Here is a 27389-nt window from a genome sequence, read left to right as displayed (position 1 = left end):
TAACGCATACATTTTTTTTATTTGTTGCATATTCCCATTAGTCAAAAAAAACATAAAACAATTGCAGCATCTATTCAATTTTAAAATATATGTTGAAAATGTATATCATTTTAATGACACAAATGATGCACCTTCTCCTGCCTGGCATCAATTTTTTAAGCCAATTGTTAGGAGTCAATATGAAATTTACTTACAATTTGGAGGTGATTCACTAGATGCTTTTTAAGTTAAGATTTATTTTAGCCCCATTTAGAGTGGCATTGGATAAAATTGGAATATTTCTTAAGTATACTTGGCTATTGTCCAAATAGAAGCTCTTGGTGAATTCACTAGCCACTTTGCAAACATAACATTTCCTGGCTTTGCTTGAGTTTAATCTCACTCAACATTATTTTAGGCCTCAGATTACAATAAATTGGCTCCACCAAGAGGGAGGTAAGTTTCCCTCGTGTAGGCTGAAAGGAAACTGTAATCAATTTTATTATTACTGCAAAATAAAATATTATATCCTGTATTGCTTCATTGTGTATTATTTTGCAAGGAACATACATCAGTTAATAACTCGTTACTATGTATCCCCTAACTTACATTGGCTCTCCCATTTTACAGCGCTACGGAATTTGATGGCGCTATATAAATAATAAAATAATAATAATAATAATAGGGGCAGCAATCTTTCGTTCTCTTGGTCAGAAGTTACACTTAAACCAACTTAAAATTTCAGGGTCACAAACCATTCATGAGTGCATTGTTGAGATTCCTGGTACTTGGCGTGATGATTCATCAATGTAACCTAGCTCTTGAATACCTGCAAGACTTTTGTCCGGGCAAGCTAAGCTACCAGTCAAAGAGGACTTAAAGATGGTGATAAGAATAAGTTTTATACTCACTGTACAGAGGTATTTACTTGTGTGCATGGATTACAAAGAATACACACAGAGGATATAATACATGTAACGCATTTCATTTTGAATAATAATAAAAACAATTATGACAGTATGCCTTTAATTATTCTGAGCTGGCTCTTTGTTGCCTTGAGTTGGCAGGGGAACTAATCACAGGATCAATGCATGCTGCCCAACTTGTAATTGTGGATGAACGTCTTGGAATCGCTTATGGGAGAGCAATGCATTGCCCCAACTCATATAGGTGTTACATTTGGAAAAGGATTTAGGGAATTAGAAAATAATACTAATCTTTAAGAGTTACTATAACCCTTTTCTCCATAATCCTTTTATAGCTTTATTATACCCTATTGGCCACTATTAATTAGCCCCCCTATTTAAAGTAAAAGAAAATTATTACATAATCTTTAAATATATTTTTAATCCTATGCCAGGCAAGGTCCTCCTTGCTCGGTTCTTCGCCCCATATGACATCGTGCCACGTCATCTTATGTCCAATCAGATGCTTCTCTATGAGAAGCATTTGATTGGACTGTTTTCCCTGGCTCCCAGTGCATGTGCACTGAGTTGGGTAGATAAGAAGTAGAGATCTAGAGAGGACTTTATATATATATATATATATATATGTCAAAAGTTCTAAATGGAGGAGGCAGGGAGCGATGGGAGGGATGGGAGGGATATGAGGGGGTGCAGGAGGGAGTGAAGGGGACTTTGAAGCTTCCTTTTGCAGGCACGTTCATAGCGCTGCTGCTATGGTAGAAGTTAAATCCGCCTGTCACCGGCATGCAGTGCGTGCTGACGACAGACATCATTTTTGCACAGATCTCACTTTAGGCAGCACCAGACAGAGTTCCAGGCTGCCTAAGTCACATGTCCCAGGGGTGCAAGTAGCTCCCTGCACAAAACTGCTGTCTGCTCTGTATCTGCACATACAGATTCCTACCACCATAACCACTTCTGGAAGCACAAATGGTTAAGGTGACTGGAGTAACCCTTTTAAATCATTACAATAAAAATTACAAATTCAACAGCACTGTGCCAATATTTAAAAAAAAAAAAAGATTTTTTTTTTTTTTTGTCTTTTTGTTTTTTTCTTACAGCATACAGTCTTTTGTGTACTTTTAATGTAAGTGAACTGGCGTAAAAATGTGTACATAGTGTTATTTACAAGCTGCAAAGGTTACACTAGCTGCAACACAATGTAACAATCTCCAGTTTTCCAATAGCTGCAAAAAAATAATTAAATTCATGTCAATTCAAGTCAGTGCCACCCAAAGACATACTGTACATGTTGCTTTATGTCCGTTGTTACTTTTAAAGTGCACAAAAAAGAGTTGACTTCACTCTAATGCGAATCATTATTTTTTTTTTTATAAAATCAAATTATATTGCAATCTGTCTAATATAATATCAAGAAAACAATTAAAAAAAAACAAAAAAAACAAATCGTATTCGGAATAAAGAATCCCTTCCACCCAATGCCTTCTTGCACACATGCACATTTCGGTGTTGAGTTGATATGCTGTTTGTCATGTGTAATCTGGAATCATTATATGGTTGGTGCTTAACCCCTTATGCTGCCAGAGGGACCTGCTACACGTTGTAAAGCAACACATGACAATCCTCTCCAGCAGCGCAAGGGATGTGTGATCATCCTTTTCCTGGTACTCTTATCATCAGCTGAGACCCTCGGCAGAAATGCAGTCACACAGTGTCCTTCGTTCCACTTTCAGCAGAAGGGTCTCCGTCTAAAATAATAAAAAAAAAATTAAAATAATTTAAAAAACTAACAAAATGTTGTTACTATATTTTTAGGGAACGTTCTTGGCAACTGAAATATGCAATGTATGGATTGCTCACTAAATTCATCTGTACAGTTTCCTTATAAATACAAGTGATATAAATGAGATGGATTTACACAGCAGTGCACAGTGTCAGTCAGTAGTTGCAAAAGCAAAAACACGTAATGTATAAATAGGGATATCCGAAGAAAAATGCATCTCAAAATATTAGAATATGAGCTGATCACCCTCAGACAATGAGCTAGGCCCTGCAATGCTAGGCTTAGCTCAGATATAGAGATCTTCTGGCTCTCTGTAGGAAGTAGTGGATGTTGGGAGCAGCCCCAGAAGATCACAGGTAAGAAGTCAAACTAGTCTAAACCCCTTACATTGGAAATGCCAGGGTATTCCTGGCACTATAACCAATATTGCGCACTGTAGTGGTTATGGTGCTTGGAGTGTTACTTTAAGAAATGAAAATGGCAGGTTTTCAAATAATGACACTCATGTGTACAAAAAACAAAACAAAAAGTTTTATCTATGATACATACCCTTGAGTCTAAGTTATATGCTGTTTTTTTCAGGTCTTGCAGCGCCCTCTGCATGAATTCAAAGGCATGACAGTCCACACATGGTCGGCCTAGGCAACAAACAATATGTTTATTCAATGTACCTTATAAAACATACACTTACGTACTACCATATAGAGGGAGAGGGTAGAAACATGGTATATTATAGAGTAGGTAGCTAGACATTTGGGGATAGCTAGCCACAGAAGGGGGAAGGAGGCTAAAGCTTAAAATATGAAATATATACATTTATTGTATTAAAATTTCCTGTTGGGAACTTGATAATCTGGCTGTATAGAATACATTATTTGTTTGATGAAATACGAACAAATTCGACAGTTCCTGAACAGCATCCCACAGAAACCCAACCTGAGCCGGACACTGACTTCATATGAATGCCTAGGTACAGACCGAGAAATTTCAGACAGTAATTTCTATGTCAACTTTCCTACTTTCTTTTAATTTATGGTTGTTTAATTTTTTATTTTTTATTTTTTTTTAAAATGCAATGAATAAACAGCATATTTCATACATGTCAACAATGTGTAAATTCAGTGAAAATTAGATATATTTTGAAGATATACCTTGGTATATGGTCTCAGAGACTGCTCTAGAGCCCAACATACCATGATTGTGCTACGATAAGGAACAGCTACTTGCTATATAGATAATATAATAATGCTGTATTAGATTGTTCCTTTATAGATAGTGTGAATTATGCTGTGCTATGTTTTTGCTATATAGATAATAAGAACTATGTTTTTGATATGTAGATAATGTGACTTACACTGTAAAATGTTTCTGTTATAGAGATAACATGAATTTACGTTTTAACCAGGCAGAGCGATACAGGAACCTCAAGTAAGTGAGATAATGATGTTCATATAATACTGTAATGATAACACAAGATCATTATCACAAAACACGCCACTACACACAGAGCACACTCTGTAGGCATTCTCCCTGGCCTTATCTGTGATGCTGTGATTTATCATGCTGCAATGAAATGTCCATGTACGTACTTTCTGGAGGAATAGTAGTGCCAGAGGGCTCATCGGCAAGGACCAGCTTCATAAATGGTAGTCCAATTGTCAGCATCAATAGAAGAGTGGAGTAAATGCATCGTGTTGTGCTTCTGTAAGACATGGCACAGTGTCTATAGTCTCAGTGCCCTGGAAAAAAATATATATATATAAAAAAAAAAATAGAATGATTCATGTTGTAAACAGTGGAGATACAGAGTACAGCACAGCTGTTCCCTTTGCTATAAACACCAATAATAATGGAACCCCTTACTGACCTTTATAATAAGGTTGAGCGTTTTAGTTTAAAAGGTCATTGGCCATACTAAGAAATAAACAGTAAGTCCCTAAGACAAATGCAGGTAAACAGAGACAATGCATCAAATGCTTGTAAGTAAAGCCAGATATTTCTGATTAAAGTTGTGCATTTCAAACAAATAGGAATAAGTGATTTTGGATTTTACATAAATAAATATAGCAAATTTTGATATCCATAGGCTTTGTTATTTGACAAGTGGGGGGCGCTTGCCCCCAGCATGAACTCTACCCAACAACAATTTGATGATCCTTTTCACTGATATACAATTCATTTCATAAAGTTGGTAACAGTTTGGCAGTGGTGGTTCATGGTGCCAACTGACGAATTTCTATAATACTTATGACGGGGCTATGGTGTCCAACACCGAACATAAGTCATTAAAGCTGGGAATGTAAAATCTAACAATAATTGTATAGTTATACGGGATGGAAAAACAGAATATTGGGATGAAATTATGCATATTAAACTTATGATTAAGAATCTTTAAGGTTAGTACCCTCATGATTGACTTGCTTTTTCTCATTTCGCACCATACTGTACTTATATTTTTCGGGGAAACCAAGCAGCTTTTAATAATAATTAGAGTTGGAGCTTTGTTTTGTGCCAAGCGGCAATGCGGTCAAACTAGGGATAATTGGCTGAAATTTCAATTTACAAGCTGTGTCACACCTGAATCTCAGGGGAACAGACTAGCGCAAGCCCGTACATGCTCGTTTTTATTTTTGACTCGGAGTGCTGTTCCTGGCACCGGAAAAAAGGGAGATGAGATTAAGAAGAGGATTGTTTTTTTGGTGTGGGGCAAATAAGCAGCTTAGTTTGTCATGATGTACAAGAGATCTGCCCAGTCGTGTGGGCTGAATCTCCTGTCCAATCAAGAGGTGGTAAATAAAAGACATTTGAAACAGCTTTGAGTGGGAGATAGTAGATTGCCTTTGTCACTTATCCTAGTGTGAGATTAGGTTTAAGGTAATACTGTATCTAGCTAGCGGTATAGCTACTGTTTGTAGTGGCATGTTAACAACTTTTGAATGGGAAATATGACATTTCCATTGTTAAATTGATACTAGTGTGAGTCTAGTTTTAAGGTACAGCTGGATCTACCTAACTAGCTAGCAGTCAGTGGCACTTAAAACAACTTTCAGTGGGAGATAGGTGATTGACATTAATTCATTGATCCTAGTGTGAGACTAGGTTAACAATATACAGTTGCTAAAAGCTGTCTTTATTGTTAATCGTTTCTAGAAAGAAAATCCTTTTCTGGGGGTGTTGTAAGTGGAAACAAAATAAGAAAATTATTCCACTTGCCCAGAAACTCCCATATTGGCAATCACAGAGTTAGTGAGACACCTGTGTGACACTGTTGGCTTTGTCTGGTGCAGTGTTGCACTCCTTGCCTCTGCCATGTAACACCAACTTACATTAAAAGTTGTTTTTCTGTTAACTGTAGAAAGAAAAACCTTTTTTTTGTGGTGTGTGTTATTTATTAAAAAAGAAAAGAAGTTCCTAGCTACTCCCATAATGACACAAACTATGAATATTAGAGATAACTTCATTAACCTCATAACTTCATTCTTTCTAGTGTGACACTGTTGTTTATGGTTAATGAAGGGTCAGTGTCACTTAACTCCAAATGGGAATGAACGATTTACACTTTGACAGGTTTTTTGTTTTTTTATATCTATATATATATTTTTTTTATTATGTAATTGCAAAAATATAAAGCAAACATACAACATATTTAACAGAGTTGCCGTCCATTGTATACATATACTATTTATAGATCAAGAGTTCCCTGGCTTCGAGTAAAGTGCATCATCAGAAGAGCCACATCTAGACAATAATTAATTTTAAGCATCTATATAAAATAGATGGGGAGACCAAAATTGATATTAATTCAAAGCTACTATATTGACACCAATGTAGGACAACTTATTTAGTGCTTTTTTTTTTTCATTTAATTGTTAGGGGGGAAACAATCCTTTTTTTATTTGATATTTTTTCTGCATGTGCAGTCCAGTGTATGCTTTGCAAGTCTTTGAGCGCTGTGCAATGTTTCTTAAAGTCAAACAGAATAATGTTACAGTAATATAAGTAATATAATAAGCACCAATCCATTTTGCTGAATAAAGTTGTGTTAGTTTACACAGTTGTCAATCATTCAGATTCCTAATTTAATGTAATAAGAAAACAAACTCACCATCAACAATATCACTTACTAATTCCAAGACAGAATTGAGGTTTAGTAGGGGATCTGTTCCTTAATTAACCATCAACAGTAGTGTTAACGCTTTTGAGAGTTGAACACCTTAGCCATGAGCCACCACCGCAGTCCCAAGACAAAGACTAGCAGCTAATGTATTGCACCAATAAAGCAGTGTTTGGGATCATTTTTATTTTTATTTAATTGCTATTGCTGCTGCTCCCCCTTTTATTCAGATGTCTTTCATTGTAATGGATTTGCCCTTGCTTAGCCTTGCAGATGGTAGAATCTGATAGGGAGCTCTGTTTTTTCCACACTGCTGAGCTAAAGACTGGATGAGCATAAAAGCTTGTTCTTGTCAAGGTGGAACCGGGGAGCAGGTGGCCAATTGCCCACTCACTATTTCTCTAATTTTTTTATAAATCCCCTACATATAGACTACACTTTTCTAGTGGATAATCAACTGTATTAATCACTGGCCCACAAGGTGGAGTGATAGCATAAGATTGTATTTTAGTGCAAATAAATGCCAGAATATGGATAACAATAAATTATTGTCTTTACCGAAACCTAATGATGGAAAAAGAAAAGCGAATTAACCAGTTAAAAAAGATTAGAATTTGTTCGTGTTTTTATTGGAAAGATTGGCGTAAAAATTCACCATCATGGTGATGGTAAAACTGTGCAAATCTTTAGAATTATAAGATCTATTAAGGGTAAATAGATACAAAGAGCGAAAGATTTAAAATTGTCAATATCGTTATTACACACATTCAAGGTTATTCACTAAATAAACAGTTAGTTTGGGGGAATTCATGGGATTTCAAAAATATGAAAAAATATATGCCAAAATAACCAATCTGAAAGAAATGTCCAATTTTCCAACCCAGATATTTATTTCCAGTTCGGATGGCTTTGGTGAATAACTAATGAATCCTACATTTGGAGTGTTTGTCACTAAACAGTTTATTGTAGAGTAACGACAAAAGATTAGCACACTTTCAAACAGTGGAGCAGAAAATCCAGCCGAGTGCGGGATATTTCCAATTAAGTTGTTTTGGTCTAAAATTTCCAATTAAGTTCCCACTAAAACAGCTGATTTTTTTTTTACATTTCTGACATTAGTAGTACAAACACCTCTTTTGAGAGATGATGATAAACTCGTTGTCTTCAAAACACATTGTTAGAGCTGCATTATCCTTCAGATGTATTGCGTATAAACCTGCAAACGCTTGTCATGGAATTCACATAGCAAATTCTACAGTGTATTCTCCTTTATCTCAGTACTAGGAAGCACTGATCTGCTTACTGCACAGAATACAAATGCTTTGCTGTATAATATAGAATCAGACTTCTTTCAAAGAAAACACAAGAAAGGAAGATAGTGTTTGGTTTAGTGCTGTGTGGGCTCCTGTCAGTTTGCAGAATCTCATGTTTTTCTTTCCTCTTAATGCTAACATGTAGGGGTTATTTCGAATCATGGGTTTCACTTTCCTGGTGCGATAACAGATTGGCAATTAACTACACCTGCCACTGGTGGAACTACTGCAGTCAGGCCCGTCACTCCAGGGGGCCTGGCCGTCCTGTCGACTCCGGGGCTGCATTGGGGACCGCGGGAGCCGCATTGCAGGAGCCCAATGTGTGTATGTCTGTCTGCGTGTATGTGTCTGTATATCTGTGTGTCTGTATGTGTATCTGTGTGTCTGAATGGGTATCTGTTTGTCTGTGTGTGTATCTGAATGTTTGTCATTGAGTGTGTCTGTATATCTGCATGCGCGTCTATATGTATATCTGTCTGTATGTGTCTGTGTGTCTGTATGTGTATCTGTTTTTCTGCATATGTGTCTGTATGTCTATATGTGTATCTGTCTGTATGTGTCTGTGTGTCTGTATGTGTATCTGTTTTTCTGCATATGTGTCTGTATGTCTATATGTGTATCTGTGCCCCCATGCGTGTCTGTCTGTAAATGTGTCTGTGTATCCACATGTGTGTCAGTGTTTGTATCTGTAGAAGTGTCATTCTGTGTATCTGAATGTGTGTCATTCTGTGTGTCTGTGTATTAGCATGTGTGTCTGTGTATGTATCTGACCGTGTTATACAAATCGGGTGGGAGGGGGGCGATGCATGGGGGGGTTCCAGGGCACTTTTCGCACCGGGGCCCTGTGGTTTCTAGTTACACCTCTGATTCCTGCTATGGTACTTGATTGATGGCTGCAATCATAATCAGATCAGCCAGCACTTGAGCTACATGTAGCGCATTGTGGGATGAAAAAAAAGAAATGAAGAAAATTGATTAAACACAAGAAATTAAAGGGACAGCTGTCACTTCCAGCATTTTAATGTTATGTGTACTTGTCCCTATATGTAATTAATATGTATTTCTGAGGTTTTAAAAATAAAATTAAATGTAGAATTACCCACCTCTTTATATATATTTCCTAAAACGGGGTGCCTCAAACCTGGCCGTCAGGATAGAGAAAGCATACAGGGAATAGAGGGGAGGAAATGGCTCTCTCAAGTCAAACGTACCTTTCTTAAACCGATTCCTCCTCTTTTCAAATCTAGCTTTCTTTTCTTCCTTTCTGATCTACCTCTTGTAAAATACACAGGGCAAACTACAGACTACTATGTCTTTTGTATTTTCCCTTACTCTTGACAAACCTTGACTAAGCGTGAAGCTTGAGGCAAGCTCCACTTTCCTTTGCCAAGCTCCATATTGCCACGATATTCCACTGCTCGTCGCCTGCATTCTTGCAATCCATCCTCTGTCCTTCACTGAAAAAATCTCTGCAACTTCCTCCTCTGGCATCCTTCCTGCCCTCCACCCAACAATGAGAAACGTGTGGCTGGCCATTTCCCTGGTACAGACTGAAGTCTCTTCTGGAGAAGAAGGGGAGGGTGTGCTAAGGATGCAGTCAGAAGAACTGCAGCTTTGTCAAGCTTTTTATTTTTTTTTTATTTTTTTTAAGATATAACCCCAATGACTACATGCAGTAAAAATGCATGCATGTATTAGTTGGGGGTATAGCTAATAAATAGTGATTTTAGGTTTTATTTATAATCAGAGAGGAGTGATCCTTTAATTTATAAAAGTACCAATTTCTGTTGACAACTGCAATTTTTGTAAAATCATAAAAATGAAAAAAAAAAGAGGACTTACTCTTTACACATTTAGGGTGTGTGTAGTGTCCCTTTAAGGCAAGTCCTATTTCATTACTGAATAAAGCAGATCACTTTGAAAGACATTAAGAGTAAGATGACAGGGCTTTAAATTGAAACATCTTATCTCCGCAAAGATAAAATGCCAATTTTGACAAAGTGCATTCCTTGTGAATTGTATTAACAAGTCAAAGATAAATCTTTCACTTCTGTGGCCACAGTAATTACCCATTTGGTGCTGAGAGATGCGCATAAATCTATTAGCAAGTTCATGGTTTCATGGATAAAGCAAGATAGAGCACAGTGCAGTCAATAATCCCAGTGTTACAGTAAGAAAAGCAGGCTTTTAAGAAGTCACAAGAAAAAAAGAAAAAAAAACCACCCCATAAAATAAGTGATTTAATTAGGAGTCTCAGCGAATATGCAACAATTTATTTAAATTAAAGCAGAACAGGTGGGCAAATGTATTAATATACAATTAAATCAGGGAATGTTACAGCACCGCAGGTGATTGGAAAAAATATGCTTACTTTTTATGTCTATTTTTTATCTAGAAATCAATTAATTAATTAATTAATTAATTACAGGACTATTTTAGCTTCCATTAGGAATGTTTATGATTTTTTTTTTTTACAAAATGTTCATTATAGTGCAACTTTTGTTTAAATCTGTAAAACATATTTAAAATATTTATTTATTAATATTTTGAGTTTAATAGGTTTAAATAGTTAATTCAATGTCCTGGTATCTAAATTCAATGCCAGAATAACTAGATAATGCATAACGAGAAAAAAATGAATTTAGTTTTTTTTATCTTTTTAATGTCATGACTTATGTTTTTACATTATTATCTCCCTTGAGGCTCTCAAGTAAGTAAGATGAAACCTCTTCCAATTAGAGTCAGACCACTGTAGACTACCCCAAAGTATATCTAGTTACCTCCTAAATGTTTCCGTGATGTTCCTCAAACATGTCGGACATTATTGGTTTTCTCTTTAAGATTGTAAGCTCATGGCTAATCTTTTTTATCTTTCTATCTATTTACTCTAATGCTAGATCATAAAAGGCACGTTCAGGGTTCTCTGTTGCCCTTTGCATAGATATCAGATATTCAGTATTTGAGTGGAGGTGGACAGCTGATCTTGTCTTAAATTCCCATTTTTCAAGCCACCAATTTCACCTACACTATTATATCCAGACCATACACACTCAATTCCTACCAACCCCATCTAGACTCCAACGCTTTCCATCTCCTCATCTCATCTACAGCTCTGTCTATCACAGCTCTCCTCATTTCAAGCCACTCATTTTGCCGGCAGACCACTGTTTAATGTCCCATCCCACAATTCATATTCTACCAGACCAGCATCAATTCACCAGTCCTCATATCTACATTTCTATCTATAACCCTAGTTCTCAACAGATGCTCTATCTGTCATCTTCTGATAATCATACTTTCCATCCTCAGTTACCCCAAGCATATCCTGTTCCATATTCCATGTTCTTCCTCCAATCTAATCAACAGTTTTTCTTCACCATGCCCCCTTAACTATAGCTCTCCTGGCTGTAGCCATATTTTATCATTTGCCAACTGACTCCATCATCACTGTCATTGTCCTGTGCTGTATGTGATAGAGGGGGAGGAAATATGGGGTTCTATGCCTTCTCTATGCTCTGGTACAGCTGTAATGGAGGTATGGGCCTCATTCCTACTCTTTACACATCACAAGTAATTCAACCCACCCTCCAGTAAAGGATCAGACAAGTGGGAGAACTCCAGAAGATAGTTGGACTGCACCCTATATACAATACAATATGCTCTTTGCAAAGCCTGTGTGCACATTTGCTTATGTTCCGTAAAGGACCATGAATTAGAGATTTGTGTAGGAAATGTAAAATTCCAATGATTCATTGCTCGGTATAGCTGCCACTGATATTGCAGTAAGGATGTCTCCAATTATACTCTAAAAATAGTCCAAACTAATGCACAGCACTCCACGCTTTCCATATAATACAACGAAGGGCATTTTCTCATGTATACCATTTAATGAGAGATGCAGTAGTACTTCACAGATTTTAAAAGGTGGGAATTTACTGGGAACGCAGTCAATCCTGAATCTTGGGTCAATGTAGGCCCCTTGAATGACTAAGCTGGGAATTGGTGGAAACTGACGGAGAATTTCAAAGATTATTCCAAAATAGCTGAGCAGCTGGAAACAAAGCTGAGCTAAAATGTCAATTTAATTGGTTAATCCCTGATAATGTCTGTTTTTAGTAAATAACCTTGGAAATTAGCAAATTCACCAAATGCTCCTCATCTCGAGGCTTGCTAATAAACAATCTGGGGGCTTTAGCTATGTGAGCGTTCAGAAATAATTAAATCTAACACAAGACACTTTTCTTTGTTCACCTGGAATATATTGTACTTAGTGGTAGTACATCATTTTATTAACCTTTCTAGAACCAAATGTTACCCTTTGCCATCATCACTCTCTGCTCCATAAATATCTTATTCCAGCCTGGATTATCTTTCGATGCTCCATACAGGCCTACAGTCATTAATTGAGTGGGACCTTCCATTTTGGAATAGGATCCTCAAAGAACTGGTTGTTCTAGTGGGTGAGACTTTCATTGGTTTTTAGGGGATTAATGGCATTTTATTCATTTAGGGCATGGACCTACATTCAGTATAAACATAATTAGTCAAACCTGCTGATACGCTTGCCTTACAGATATTTTAATTATATTATTGCAACAGATGACTGCACACAAACATTTATGCTTGCATCAGCAGTTACCTTGGTGAGTACTGGAAGAATCCTGCGGACTTTATTGTGTTTAGACGCTGGTTCTTCTGGTTAGAGCAGTGGTAACAACCTCTAAATATACATTTTCTATCATTTTAATAAAATGACTGACAGCACAAGTTAGTTTCACATCGATTTTTTAAAAACTGCACAAGGCAGGAGCAATACTGCAAAGATATTTAGGTTTGCCTGTAACGCATAGTGCACTGATCAATAACATCTGCTACGTTATCATGTAGAAGAATCCGATTTTTCCAAATCAGAATAAGTGACATCACAAAGCCAAACATTTTGGTGATGTTAATAGGGGGAAAAATTAGACACTTCAAGAAAAGATTGCAAAGATTGGTATCTTTCATCTGTTGTGGCATACCTGCATGTGAACAGTATTATTCCTGATCCCCCAACAGTCAATGGAAGAAAATCTGGTAAGTACCGTTTTTTGCACTTTAAATGATGTTTCTCTCATGAGAACTTAAAGTCTTACTCCAAGCACTATGACCACTTCAGTGATTGAAGTAATAATGGTGCCTGGAGTCTGTATAAGCAGCATTTCTCTTTGAAACGCTGCACACATGGAGTTTAACTCTTTAACTGCCAGAGGTGTAACTTCACCTTGGGGGAGAAATAAGCCAACACGGAACAAGAGTTATGGGCTGGCTAATGTCAATTCTGTGCAATTTAGTTATTTTGCCTCGTGGCTGAGATTGGTCAGTGGCCAATGAATGGTGGTTGGATCGACGTCTGGCTTTGAAGCTCTGCAGAAGAATGCATCAGCAGATAAGTTAGCAGGCTCAGAGCCTGGCCGGAACCCAGGTAAGAGGGCAAACCTTGTTAAATAAATCGGACAACCCACAGGACTGAGGACTTAGTATATTCATTGTTTTTTACTATTTTACTTATACTAGTTTTTTATTTAATAAATTACCTTTTTTACTAACCTCCTCCTGGTGAAGAAACTACTTGTGCTCCAGCCATTCACCCACGGGGTTTTGTGTCCCCTTATAGACACATATGCTTATATACTCAGAGCCAGGGTCCAGGCTCTGAATCAGGTGAGCAGTTCACTGTATCCTGTCACCTACACTGCATTATCTGTACATGCTGCACCAAATGTGTTTTTTTGTCTTTTAAAGGAACAACGGTACCATTCCTACATCCACCTAGAGGGTTTTGTGTCCCCACATAGACACATACGTCCATATACTCAGAGCCAGAATTTAGGCTCTGTATCAGGTGAGCAGTTCACTGTATCCTGTCACCTATACTGCAACATCTTTACATGCTGCACCAAATTTTTGTTTTTTTTGTCTCTTAAAGGAACAGCGTTACCATTCCTCCAGTGTAAGGTTTCGTGTTATCCCAAACACGCCTGCAAAAGTGATCTGAGCCTATCCAGATAAGGCTCAGAACCATGTGAGTGGATCCATATCTTTCTTTACCACTCTATCATTAATTTTAACATATCACACGATATTATTCTTTCTCATCCCCTGCTCTAGGTTATCTACACGGCCTAAAAGAGGGGGGTGAGTTATTTCACTTTTGAGCGCTCCACCTATAGACTGGGGTTGATTTATTAACCACACAGTCAAATACTATAAACCTTGTTAAATAGTTTGTCCTATTACCGGGGAACAAGACCTGGATAATCCTGGCATTACTTATAACCACTACAGCGTGCTATAGTGGTTATTATGTTTTGAACAACGCTTTAAATAAAATGGCTATGTGTCATTTTTGCAATCTGACACCAACTGTCAGTGCTATAGATTGATTCCTAATCTGGTTTAATCAGTATTTAATATGACGGCTCCCGTATACATTGAGAACGCCTTATATCACAAAGTTACATGATGTATTCAAGGTAAAATATAGCACAATCACAATGTATAGATAGAATGGGCACACATTGTTGGGGGCATGACAGCGACTTTTATTTTGTTTTATACAAAAAGATGTTTGTAAAGCACCTTGTAGAAAGTTGCAAATAAATTTAAGTCCACATGCAGAGCTCCAGTAGGTAAAGTATTAAAAAACAAAAATAACTTATATTCCTAACCAACCTCATTAAATATTCCTAAGCCTTATCACTTTCTTAAAATGTGGGAGAAACCCAATGCGAATTGAAGGCATGAATTAGAGCGCACATATTGGACGTGGAGAATATAAATGATAAATCTCCAGTCGCTCAACATTTGCACCACTGTATTGGAGGAACTATTAGCTATTTTTCCTTTTAGGGTATTGTGAGATCTATAACCCCTATCAGGGCTGGTAATGTCCAGAAAAATCTATTGGAATAATTGTGCAATAGCCCAAGGCCTAAACTAAGAGTGGGATTTGAATTCCATAATTAGATTTTTTTTGCATTAGTTTATACTTTCTTTTTATTGTGCTATACTTCTATTTTATTTTCTGTTTCCTAAGTATCTTCCTGGATTGCTCTTTCCACGCTTCACGTTGAATTAGACATTGAGCAACATTTTTACATAGTATTCCTTTTAACAGCTTGGTATCTCTGCCCTTTATTTCTTAGTACACTGCACTCTTTAAATTGTATCAGACTTCAGGTAACAGTTTTATACCTTTTCCATTCTAACTGGCTTGGTTTCCTTGTTGATAGTTTGCATGTCATATTTCATCTAGCTTGGAGAGGACAGCCTGTTATTGATTGATACTCTGTACTCAATGTTTTTTTGGATTAATTTGGTTGTATTTTGTTACATTTACTTCACTTATATAAGCTGTGCCTGGCTAGAATGCAGGTCTCTGAGGAAGTGCCTTGAATGCTGTGAAATGCGTTAGCACCTCGTTCCTTTGTGACCCCTCTACTCACTGTGTCAATATGAACTTTCTTTATGTTAAAATAATATCAATAAAGCATGACGTTTAGCACACACGATTGAGTCTGAATTCCCTGTCTTGCAATTGGACCAGCATTACTGACCTGTTCAACAAAATATTGCTGTGCCAGACTCCAAGGCTTACGTATGTATGAGCTCTGTGAAGGCGCTCTTACACCAATATGGGATTTTTGGTAGTTCTGATTTATTACAACCGTTGAGTATGATAATTCTCAGCTAGCAGACACCCTACCCTACAGCTGCAGAAGAGCTAAGAGTTGTATAATATTATAGAGGAAAATGGTCATTTATATACATAAACATATGTTCCTTTTGCAGTCCATGTCACAGTGCCCAAACACTCTAGCATAGACGACTGGAGAGCAGCATGCATTATTAAATATTAAAGAGGATTAAATAATGAACAGCGGGATTAAGAAACAAAATCACTAAAAAATGATAAGGAGATTTTACTAAATAATAGAGTGGGTGGATTTCTTTGCAGTTTTTTTTTAGCTTCAAACACAATATGTCCCTAGGCCAGGGGTAGGCAACCTTCGGCACTCCAGATGTTGTGGACTACATCTGCCACATCTGCCATTATGTGTTTCAAAGCATTATGGGAGATGTAGTCCACAACATCTAGAATGCCGAAGGTTGCCTACCCCTGCCCTAGGCTGATGCGATGTTCTATTAAATGTTCTATTAAATATTCTACTAAAAAGGTGTCACAAGCAACTCAGCAGAATAAAAGGTCAGATATAATTCCCTGGAAAATACAACATCGCAAGACTGCCTGTATTCAAAGAGACAGTTTTTGTATTAATGATTAATTTCTAATTTTCAGAAATAATGATGGTTGATGGTATAACTGGAGATTATCTCAAAAGCATCTTGTAGTACATTTAACAAGATAGAAAATTAATGTACAAGGGTAAATAACACTTTGTGGGTATTTGTAATTCTTATGTTAGTATTTAAGAGTGTAGATTCCCCAAATGATACCAGAATCTAACAATCACATTAGTTCTTTATTTTTGAAGTGCAGATAATTACATGCGACTTGTCACGCCCCAACAGCTTGTGACAGGGGATAAAATACATAGCTTGTAAGCAGTGAGGCAGTGAGAAAACATGCACATTTTTTTTTTTTTTGGTTATATTAAGTAGAACGATAAAACAACAGATTGTAATAATCAGGCTATACTGGCTGACTATGCGATTACAAGATTGGTAAATGCATGTCATTCTATTATAAGATAGGTAAACTAGGGTAGTTATGACATGCTTTAACCTTTAGTTAGATTATGGGTGATACATATGTTAGCACTGAATTGTAAGTAGAGACTGTGCGGACTTATGAGAGGCCCCCCCAGGCGATTCGTACTACACAGGTATGAGTCCCTTAATAACAATTAAAACAAGGAAAGAGAGACTATGATAGAAATAATAGTTGAAACAGATGAGTACAAGAATATCCCAATGTACTGCCAGTATCTGACCAGTCTGGAGGCAAATGCAGTCGTGGGAGTTCATCTGGTAGGGAACATTGGGTTCTTTGCCTAACATTAAGTCCCCTTCTTGAGGTGATTCATCCGATGCCTTTTTGGGGGTGAATGCGTACTGCTCGCAATTTAGAGTCCTCTGCTGAAGGAAAGTCCCTGCTCAGGAGGTGCCACGTGTGTTCGGAGCCTGTGGTGTGTAGATCTCTGACAGCCACGGGTTTGGCGTACCAGGGTGCCCGGTCTGCCTCCAATCGCTGGGTGCTGTTCACTAGGCTGGTACTCTGCAGGGTGTTTGCAGCATGTGATACGCTTCTCGGCAGCAGGGATTTGTGTGAGTGCTTGACTGCTGCTTCACCACGTGTCGGCAGGCCCCGCTGTGTAGTAGCGGTTGCGGGCAGCCGGTGGATCAGTGCGTCGTCCTGTACTGTGCCCAGAGGAGGAAGAAGGCCTCCTAGATTCCAGCCACAGCGGAGGTGAGTAACTTGTTTGGGTTCGATGGTGTATGCAGGCTTTGTGCCATCGCACATGGCCTCCGCCATTTTGATTGCAGTGCTTGGGTTGCGGGTCTTTGCGGCCCAGTTACTGTGCGTCGAGGTGTTCGGGTCCTGAGGGTGCGGACCGGGATCACCCCCCCGGTCCAAGGGGGGGGGTTTGGGGCCAGTTCCCAGCAGGTCCGACTCATGGCTGAGCGCTGATCGGCAGTTAGTGGGGCAGTGGCCGTCTACCCCTCCCACCGCCTGAGTAGGCCTTGAGGTGCCGATGAGGAACCCTCCTCCTGGGGACTGAAGCCCGTTCGGCCGGCCTCTCCCTAGATCCAGGGCTCTCTGCCCGCTGAGGGCCACCGGTGCTGGACGGTTTTCGGCCCAAAATTGCAGGTTTGGTGCCAATCTGGGCCTAGTTTGCAGGAGCTGGTGTCGAGTGCGACCGTCCAGCTCGGCGGTCCGGCCCCGCCCTCACAATCACATTAGTTAATAATGTCCACAGATAGTAAATACAATTGCTTGGCTAAAAGTGGGCATCGGTGTCATAGGACATCGCTGACTCCTTTATAATAATAATGTAAAATCATTCTCTAATAAACATGGGACTAGGCTGACCAGAAATAATGTGAATAGTATTTATTCCAATGAGATTCATTATGCCTTGCACTGTCGTGCAAAATCAAACCAAACTGAGAGTGAAGGGTTAATGTCAAAAGGAAGGCTACTAGACGTTCCATGTTCCAATGAGAAGCTACTGGGCTCGTATACTCATAGGGACTTAATCATTTCGTTGAGTTCTTACTTGACATCTGAAGAGAACAATATAGGCTAAAGTAGCATCATTAGGAAAGCTCACTGTTAAATAAACTATCATTTTATTGTATACCCAAAGATCGAAATAAAATAAAACAATTAGTTATTAGGATGCCAGTCAAGTGGTAAGGGTATTAAACATTAGACGTATTATGTACTTCTACTTGGATGCATTTTAATGCCTTGTTTTGGTTTGATGCTGTTAGGTATATATAGACAGAATCAGAGAAAGCACGCCAACCATTTTCACAGTGTATTCTGGCAGCATAGCGAGAGGCGTGCTGGCTCGAGTCCAAATGCACATAGGTACATTTATTGATTGTCAGCGTACAGAGATGATGAGGAGCTGACAAAAGAGATGGGCGAGTTGATGAGCCGTGAGGAGAAAGATTGAGGATGATATTGTCAAGAGCATTGCAAAGGTCGAGTAGAAACAGAAAGGATGTTGAAATGTAGAAACAAAGGCACTGTTAGCACTTTAACAGACAGTGCACACCGGAAAGGTGTTCTAGGATTCAAAATTCATTCATGTGGATATTATAATTAATATCTTTAATATTGTTTATATTAATTTGTGTAGGGTTTTTTCCCCCCGTTCTTGCCTATAGATTTTCTTTTTAATATACAATTATATAATTAACATACAAAATCTAGGATGAAAATCAATGCGATACAAGAGTGAAGCTATATGCAACAGTAATTAAATAAAAGGTTTGTCTGCTACTCAACATCAAGGGGCACTAAGGAACCATGCACCCAAGAACAGTAGACGGCAAGGCAGCTATGGCTGTCATGTGCCCATTCCGGTTTTAACATGTTTTTATTACTCTTATTAAGCAATGTTCCATCTCAGCTTCCATTTAAAGAATTGAGTCTATTTATGTGGCAGGAGGGTAGCTATACAAGGACAGTGAGTGTTGAAATTCTAGGACAGGAGAACGTATACAGTTGATGCAGGGTTGGAAGTCCACAAACAGCTGTAATGTCACCATAAGCCATTGTTTGTGAACTACATGCCCTTAGGTGTTCTTGGAAATCAATTTCTGGACTACCTTTCCATGTGTTATGGGCATGGGTCCACAATGAGAAGAGCATCTACAATTTATCCACTCCCATCGGTGGTGCAAAATATAATTTTCTCAGGCTAAACAACAGGCCAACAATATGTGAACACTCAATCTTGTACTGTCTTCTCTATTACCATAAACATTAGTCCTCCAAGACTTAAAAGCTTCCCAGTGAAAGGAGTTTTGGCTACACAGGCAAGGATGCATTTGCCACCTCTCCCTTCAAACTCCTTCTACTCTTCTACTCTTTGCTTGTGTGGCTCTCACACAGATATGAGCACACTGCCCAGCACTGAGTCATCACTCTACACCTGCAGGGTTCCCAAACAAGGCCAGCTTTAATTTTAAGGGGTTGCTCCAATCAAAAACGGTGTTTTGCATGGAGCAGCAATTTCTAGCATCACCCTCCCATTGAAAATAAAGAAATAATGTATATATGTATATAATGTATATATGTATAGGGGGTGCATTACACATGTACTAGGAGATGTAGTGTGTGTTTATGTTTATGGGGGCTGTAGTGTGTGTATAGGTGTATATGGGGTTGCATTGTGTTTGTGTATTTAAAACAGTAGTTTAATTCTAACCTCCCTGTTGTATTAATTCTAACCTCCCTGTTGTTACCTTGAAGGTAGTGGAAAAAATTGGATCCCTGGTGGTGTAGTGTACTTAGTAAAGCCAGAGAAAGGTAGCTGGCAGCCTGAGGTCTGCATCTTCTCAGGAGTGTAAGAGCGTTCCGGTGGTAATTTGGATAAAAGCACAGGTACTTATAGTCCACACCAGACGGAGGTTCATGCCTGAGTCATTACAGAGGGGAGACTGCATGGGATGGCACAGTGGGCCCCTTTGAGCACCCAACGGGTCAGTTCCCCACTTACCAAGGGACAATTTGTCTTTTAATTAAAATAAAAGACAAAAACTTAAATATCAGGAGATCCCTTTGGCTCAGCGGGGCCTGAGGGGACATCACCAGTCTCTGATGACCCCCAAGCATGGAATGCTGCTGAATCACTTTCTGCATGGTCCTAGTGCCCGCCACACAGTGCAGGTTTATCTAATAATGCATTCGCACTTTGTTGCCTGAAAACAGTTCCCTGGTGTCTGCAGATGGCGGGACAGCAGGTCAAGACCCAGCCATTTCCTGTCCTGCCAAAAAAGGAACTGTAGGGAGTCCTGCAGAAGTAATGTCAATTGATAATTCAAGAGCCCATTTAACAACCAACTATAGGATCAGCTGGTACACCATTAGAATTATTATTGCCAAATTATATATGTATATGGAAAATTCTAAAATGTGTATCTTTGTTAAAACAAAAATGCTTATTTTGCTCATTTTAAAATACAGTACAAAAATCTAAAAACCATAATCTACCGACATAACCTACTGCGTTTACAGATTAAATGTATACATCATAGTATTAAAACTGCAGGCCACATATTCCTATCAACAAATAACCAAATGAACTACATCCGAGCAGCTTAGAAACTGTCTGCTCCCTATTCATGCAAAATAATTACATCCCCGGAAGACGGAAAATATTAATCAAAGTGCAACAGATATAACAGAATAGAAAAATAGTTTGAAATGTAAGTCTGAATAGCAATTCAGTAATGCTTTTGATGTGCTTCAATAAAAATCAAATCCGTAAAAATGAACTTTAGTTTTCACGATAGGCAGAAAAAATAGAAAAATTGAAACTAAACATTAGTACCAATATATACTTTCATGTTGGTATTTTATGAATATTAATGTTGCGAATAATAAATGATTTGGAACAGTTATCACGATACAGCTATTTTGCTCTTTTGGAACCTTGTTAGGTCTTCACAAATCCCAGTTTAATGAATAAACCATCACAGATGACTAATTAAAGAGAAGCATTATTCTAGCTCAAAGGGTAATACAATCCCCTTCAAAATCTCATTGAGCTCCTTTGTGTCATCTATAGCGAAACAATTATCTGCGCAATATGACAATAGTAAAAAGTGACTTCTAACCCTAACTTAAGGAACTAACCCTAACTTAAGGAACTAAGTGTAGAAATAAGTGAACCTCTGTTTTTAATCTTTCAAGATTCTTTTCTTTCAGGAAGTGTTCCGGAGGATTGGAGGAAGGCAGATGTGGTTCCTATATTCAAAAAGGGTTCAAAATCCTTGCCTGGAAATTATAGACCTGTGAGCTTAACTTCTGTGGCTGGTAAAATATTTGAAAGGTTATTAAGGGATAATATTCAAGAATTCCTTGAGAAGAATATGGTTATCAGCAAAAATCAGCACGGTTTTATGAAGCACAGGTCATGTCAAACTAACTTGATTGCGTTCTATGAAGAAGTAAGTAGAAGTATAGATCAGGGTGTTGCAGTGGATGTGATCTATTTGGATTTTGCCAAGGCATTTGATACAGTTCCACACAAAAGATTAGTGTTCAAACTCAAGGAAATCGGTCTCGATGAAAATGCTTGTTCTTGGGTAGAACATTGGCTTAAAAACAGAATACAAAGAGTTGTCGTTAATGGTAAATTTTCAAGCTGGACAGAGGTGGCAAGTGGTGTCCCTCAGGGGTCTGTTCTGGGACCCCTTCTATTTAACATTTTTATAAATGATCTTGAAGACAGCATTGAAAGTCATGTTTCAGTGTTTGCAGATGACACAAAACTTTGTAAAATAATACAATGTGAGCAAGATATTACTTTGCTGCAGAAGGATTTAGATAGACTGGAGGACTGGGCACTCAAATGGCAGATGAAATTTAATGTTGAAAAATGCAAAGTTATGCACTTCGGCGTAAAGAATACACAAGCAACGTATACCCTTAATGGAAGTGAATTAGGGATAACAACACACGAAAAGGACTTGGGAATTGTTATAGACAACAAACTATGCAACAATGTGCAATGTCAATCAGCAGTGGCCAAGGCCAGTAAGGTATTGTCATGCATGAAAAAGGGCATTCATTCTCGGGACGAGAATATCATTTTGCCTCTCTATAAATCACTGGTAAGACCACATATTGAATATGCTGTGCAATTTTGGTCACCTGTTCTAAAGAAGCATATCATGGCACTAGAAAAAGTGCAGAGGCGGGCTACAAAATTAATAAAAGGAATGGAACATATCAGCTATGAAGAAAGGTTAACAAATTTAAACCTATTTAGTTTAGAAAAACGTCGCCTGAGAGGGGATATGATAACATTATACAAATATATTCGGGGCCAATACAAACCATTGTGTGGAAATCTATTCACAAACCGGACTTTACATAGGACACGAGGCCATGCGTTTAGACTGGAAGAAAGAAAATTTCGTCTAAGGCAAAGGAAAGGTTTTTTTACTGTAAGAACAATCAGGATGTGGAATTCTCTGCCTGAAGAAGTGGTTTTATCAGAGTCCATACAGATGTTCAAACAGTTACTAGATGCATACTTGCAAAGACAGAATATTCAAGGATATAATCTTTCAATGTAGGGTAATAACTGCTTGATTCAAGGATAAATCTGACTGCCATTCTGAGGTCAAGAAGGAATTTTTTGTCCTAGCTTGTTGCAAAATTGTGCTTCAAACTGGGTTTTTTTTTTGTTTTTTGTTTTTTTTTTGCCTTTTGGATCAACAGCAAAAAACAGGTGTGAGGAAGGCTGAACTTGATGGACGCAAGTCTCTTTTCAGCTATCTAACTATGTAACTATGTAACTAAGAAGTCATTTTAAGAAAAGGCACAAAGTTAATCTCACATATTCCGGCATATGTGAGCCTCATCATAAGAAAAATATAATCTTGATAATGGCAATATTATAAAGACATGAATTGAGTGAGAGGTTCCTGTTTGGTTTACAATTATTTTAAGAACATATAAAGGCGTTCTATCACCCAAAAAATAAACGTTATCTAATAAGATTCTATATGGTTCCATGTGTCTGAATATCTTTATATTTTTGCTGAGATCTCAAAAAAAAACATAAGGAAAAGTAGGGACTTGTTTCCTTATACATAGCAGTCAAGTTGACAAAGCTTGACAATGGGTGGATCTTAAGCAAGGCTCTGTTTTAGCTGCCAATCAAATTTCAAAAAGAGCAGACCTTATGGGCAGAGTAGAACTAATTGGCTGCAACGAGATATAGAGATTCGGCACAATGAAGTAAAGATAAAAACAACACAATTAAGGCAAAGGGAAATATAATTATTAAATTAGAAAACTGAAAGAATAAAAATCAGAACAGGACTGCTTTACTTTAAGCTGGGCAGAAAGTTGAAATAGTGTAACTGATTTCTCTTTTGAAATAAATACGACCAAAAATATATATATATATGTTTGATCTATAGATGTTTGATCCATCTTAGCAAGGCCCTTAAATGGACATAATTTAAGGGAGATACTGAGGCCTGTAGCTATTTCGGCTAATCCAACGCAAGGAATGTGCAATGTGCATTAAAGGTTTTTTGTAACACGACAGAGGATCAAGGTAGTGACATAACATGGAACCAAACGTTTTCCAAATGGCCTTGTGGGTGAAGAGAAATATGTGTCACTGGTGGTGGGATGGGAGCAGTAAGAGCAGTGATCATGAAATAATAATCACTGTGCCAAGTCATGGCTATAACTCCAAACACAAGTGATACATAAACTACACCTATCATGCGTAGGGAGCAGATTCTGGAGAGATCATTTTATATATAGAAGTAATAAGTGGCGTGATAGTCAGAGAATGACTAAACATTTTATACACAGAGCTCACTGTTTGCATAGCTGGTTTCGATTGATTTATACATTATATATACAATAAAAATAACTAATTTTCCTAATTAAAACCTAGTAATTAGAGCTTAGCTCTGACAACTTGATAGCCAGCTTGCAGTCTTAAAACAGACACGGTCTCAACGCATCTTCATTTTTATTTAATTAACTGCTTTCACTGCCGCACCACATTTAATACCCTCTTTTAATGGGTATGGTGCCCACTGCAGCAAAGCAGCGAGAAGGCTTTCTGCAGTGTCAGAGCTGTGACAATCCCAGCTTAATGCCAGTCCCTGCAGAAATTCTCAGATTAATCCTCTCAGCAATTATCAGCCCTGACCTCCATCACATTCGAAAAGGAGGGAAGTATCATCTCGGACAGCTACCAAATAACGTCTATCTTCAGCAATCAGCAGGAATCCTGCAATGTCTACTGATCTATTCGCAGTATCAGCAGGAAACAAAACCATGTCATGCATGGAGACCAGAGGATTTTAATGATTCGAAACACTATGTTCTTAACATGCTGTAGACACAACATTCTATGCTGATGTTTAGTCATTCTAAATATTAAGTATTGCATATATTATAGGGAATTAAACATTGTACCTATCATATCTCAATATAATGTTCAGTACACACTCACATTTTTATATAGATATATATATAATTATACCATAATTGCATAATTGTATTAATTGGAACTTTTTAAGTGAATAGCATTATTGTAGTAACAAACAGCATGCATTATACCTGATACCTTGGTCTCTGTTTTTCTTTTGTCTCGTTGGTGTCAGAAATGGCTGCTTCGAACTGATAGCAGAACAGCATTTGTGAGCAAGAGCTTTCAGTGCAGCAGTGAATTAGGTGATGCTTGTTGCTATGGCAATCAGTCATGGCAACAGAGTACTTGCTGCAATGGTGCTCCGTAGACAACTGACATGTTGAAGTGGGGAGGGGGTGGAGGAGGGGTAGTACCAGAGATTTACATTTAGTTGAAAGAAAAAAAAGATAAGGAATCATGATTAAAACATAAAACTAGAGTGGATTAGGGATTAGTGACAGGCTTTTTTTTTTTAGGATTTTAAAACGAGCAGAAATTAGTTTAATATGAGGAGGCTGAGACAGCGTGCTGGCTGACCGTAATGGGAGTTGAATTGCACTTATCTCACAGTACATGTCTACTACCTCAGTTACAGCAGAAGTCCTATTCCATTGATACTCAGAAGGTATGGCTGAGCATCATAGTTGAAGTCCTGCCGCAGATAGGGATCAGCATGGCCGTCCATGGTTCATCTCATACTATAAGACGTAAAAATGTGCATTCCACTGGATGCTTTATTTATGTGCTGTTACAGTTGAATGAGTAGTTGTTGCTGAGTGTTTCCTGACCCTTGAGTTGTGCTCCTAAAGCCCACTCAACATGTTCCCCAGAAACTTTCTGGTCCGTTATAATCCTGGCTTTGTTCTCTTAAAGGGTTACTCCAAGCACCACGACAACTTCAGCGTTTCACTGTGATCCAATTGAAACCGCTAACCTACAACACCCTCACTGACTCCACTCTTCAGTACATTTCCTCTTTACTCAATAAATACACCCTTTCTCATGGCCTTCGCTCTGCCAACGACCTTCTTCTGACACCTGCTCATTCCTGCGTTGCTAACTCTTCAGCTGCAAGATAATTCAAGGGCTGTTCCATTTCTTTGAAATTCCCTACACCATGCCATCAGACTCTCCCCTAGCCTCCAGTACCTTAAGAAGTCACTGAAAACACACCTCTTTATTAAAGCTTACTATCGTTTTGGGTGAGCATTCTCTCATTACAATTGCTGTCTTCGTCTCCCTAGCGTCCATATCCAAGCTCACTCTCTCTTCTTCCACGGTTCGCGTGTTCCACACACAACTTTTACCAGGTTATTTCGACACATACTTTTCATCCACCAGTCCGTCCTACCCTCTGACATGCTGTTATTTCTATTGTGTTTATTTATCTCTTACTCGAAGATTGTAAGCTCGGTTGAACAGGGCCTTCTTCATCTCTTGACTCTGGTGGTAAACACTTCCTGAAAAGTAACCTATATATTTAAGGTTCCTGTATTTCACAGTCTGTTTAATTTAGAATTTCTTATCTCCTGCTCAGTTAATAGCCCTCTAGACCCTGCAGGCGCCTCCTGTATGTGATTACAGTTCAGTTTACAGAGCATGAATTAACTTCTCATTGAAAATTAAACCATTTTTTGTCACGCAAGCTGTGTCAGTCACAGCCGTGGGAGCTGTGAAAGAGCTCAATACAATCTGAAAAAAAAAGTGAAATAGTGCATTACAATGTTATCATGTTGGTGCATGTGTGGGTGACTGACTGCAAGATTTACATCCTGAGCTCTGCCACCTGCTAGTAGTATGTATATGTGAACATATATAAATGTGTGTGTGTGCACTCTTATAGACATGCAACTTTACATGAAAAATATTTGCCCTCTACACTTCTCTGGCATTTGTTGCATGCTAGTAAACATGTGCTTTACATATATATAAAATTATCTATGCATACTGTATATTTTAAACTATCATTATATACCTAGCCAGCCATATGGGAAGGGTATGTCTATTAAAGTAACTCTTCCACCTTATTATTGCTTATACTGTGATTGTAAAAAAATTAAAAAAAGATCCAAAATTATATTTAAAGTGTTAGCAGAGAAAACGTTTTTATTTTTACATGTTGTATCCTGTTTATAACATCACCTATGGCTTGATATGAGTTACTTTTCAACGATAGTGATGTTCTAAGCCTTCGTCTGCAGTCTATAGATAAAGTAGGTGAAAAATGTGCCCTAGTTCAATCCTCCTGAATTGCTCAACTACTGTGTTATGTGACAATTAGATTGGCACAGTTTAGTACAACTCTCCATACTGCACATGGCCAAGAACTACCCAACTTGAAGAAGACAAACAACAAGCAGATTTAACGGCTTGAACACAACAGTCAAATAACAGTGTCATTCAGAAGAAACAGCTATTGTTTTTTTAAATTGCCCTGATTTAGTCTATGTTTGTACAGTTGTAGACAAAATATATAAATATCAAATATGTGATCACAAAATAATAGATATGACATGTAAATAAGGTATTAAAGTCTGATATTTTTTCTGTATTTTTTACAAATGCATTTCAGTTATGCTG

The 27389-nt window shown here is 38.0% G+C and overlaps 1 protein-coding gene across 2 annotated transcripts; it reads right to left on the bottom strand.

Moving 5' to 3' along the window:
• NICOL1 (NELL2 interacting cell ontogeny regulator 1) lies at nucleotides 1-25094 on the bottom strand. Of its 2 annotated transcripts, none has more exons than XM_063457678.1 (4): nucleotides 24959-25094; nucleotides 4278-4427; nucleotides 3238-3326; nucleotides 1-2653 (listed from the first exon to the last, which is right to left on the bottom strand). In XM_063457678.1, exons 2-4 carry the CDS (start codon nucleotides 4399-4401, stop codon nucleotides 2582-2584), a joined length of 285 nt encoding a protein of 94 aa, XP_063313748.1. In that variant the 5' UTR covers nucleotides 4402-4427; nucleotides 24959-25094; the 3' UTR covers nucleotides 1-2581. The 2 variants fall into 2 exon arrangements, with proteins under 2 accessions (XP_063313748.1, XP_063313749.1); XM_063457679.1 differs by having other exon boundaries at nucleotides 24966-25094.
• Nucleotides 25095-27389: the final 2295 nt, after the last annotated feature.

The sequence above is a fragment of the Pelobates fuscus genome, chromosome 6, assembly GCF_036172605.1.
Source record: "Pelobates fuscus isolate aPelFus1 chromosome 6, aPelFus1.pri, whole genome shotgun sequence".
Lineage (NCBI taxonomy): Eukaryota > Metazoa > Chordata > Amphibia > Anura > Pelobatidae > Pelobates > Pelobates fuscus.
The sequence above is the reverse complement of the archived record's forward strand: the minus strand, read 5'-3'. Positions and strand labels throughout refer to the sequence as shown.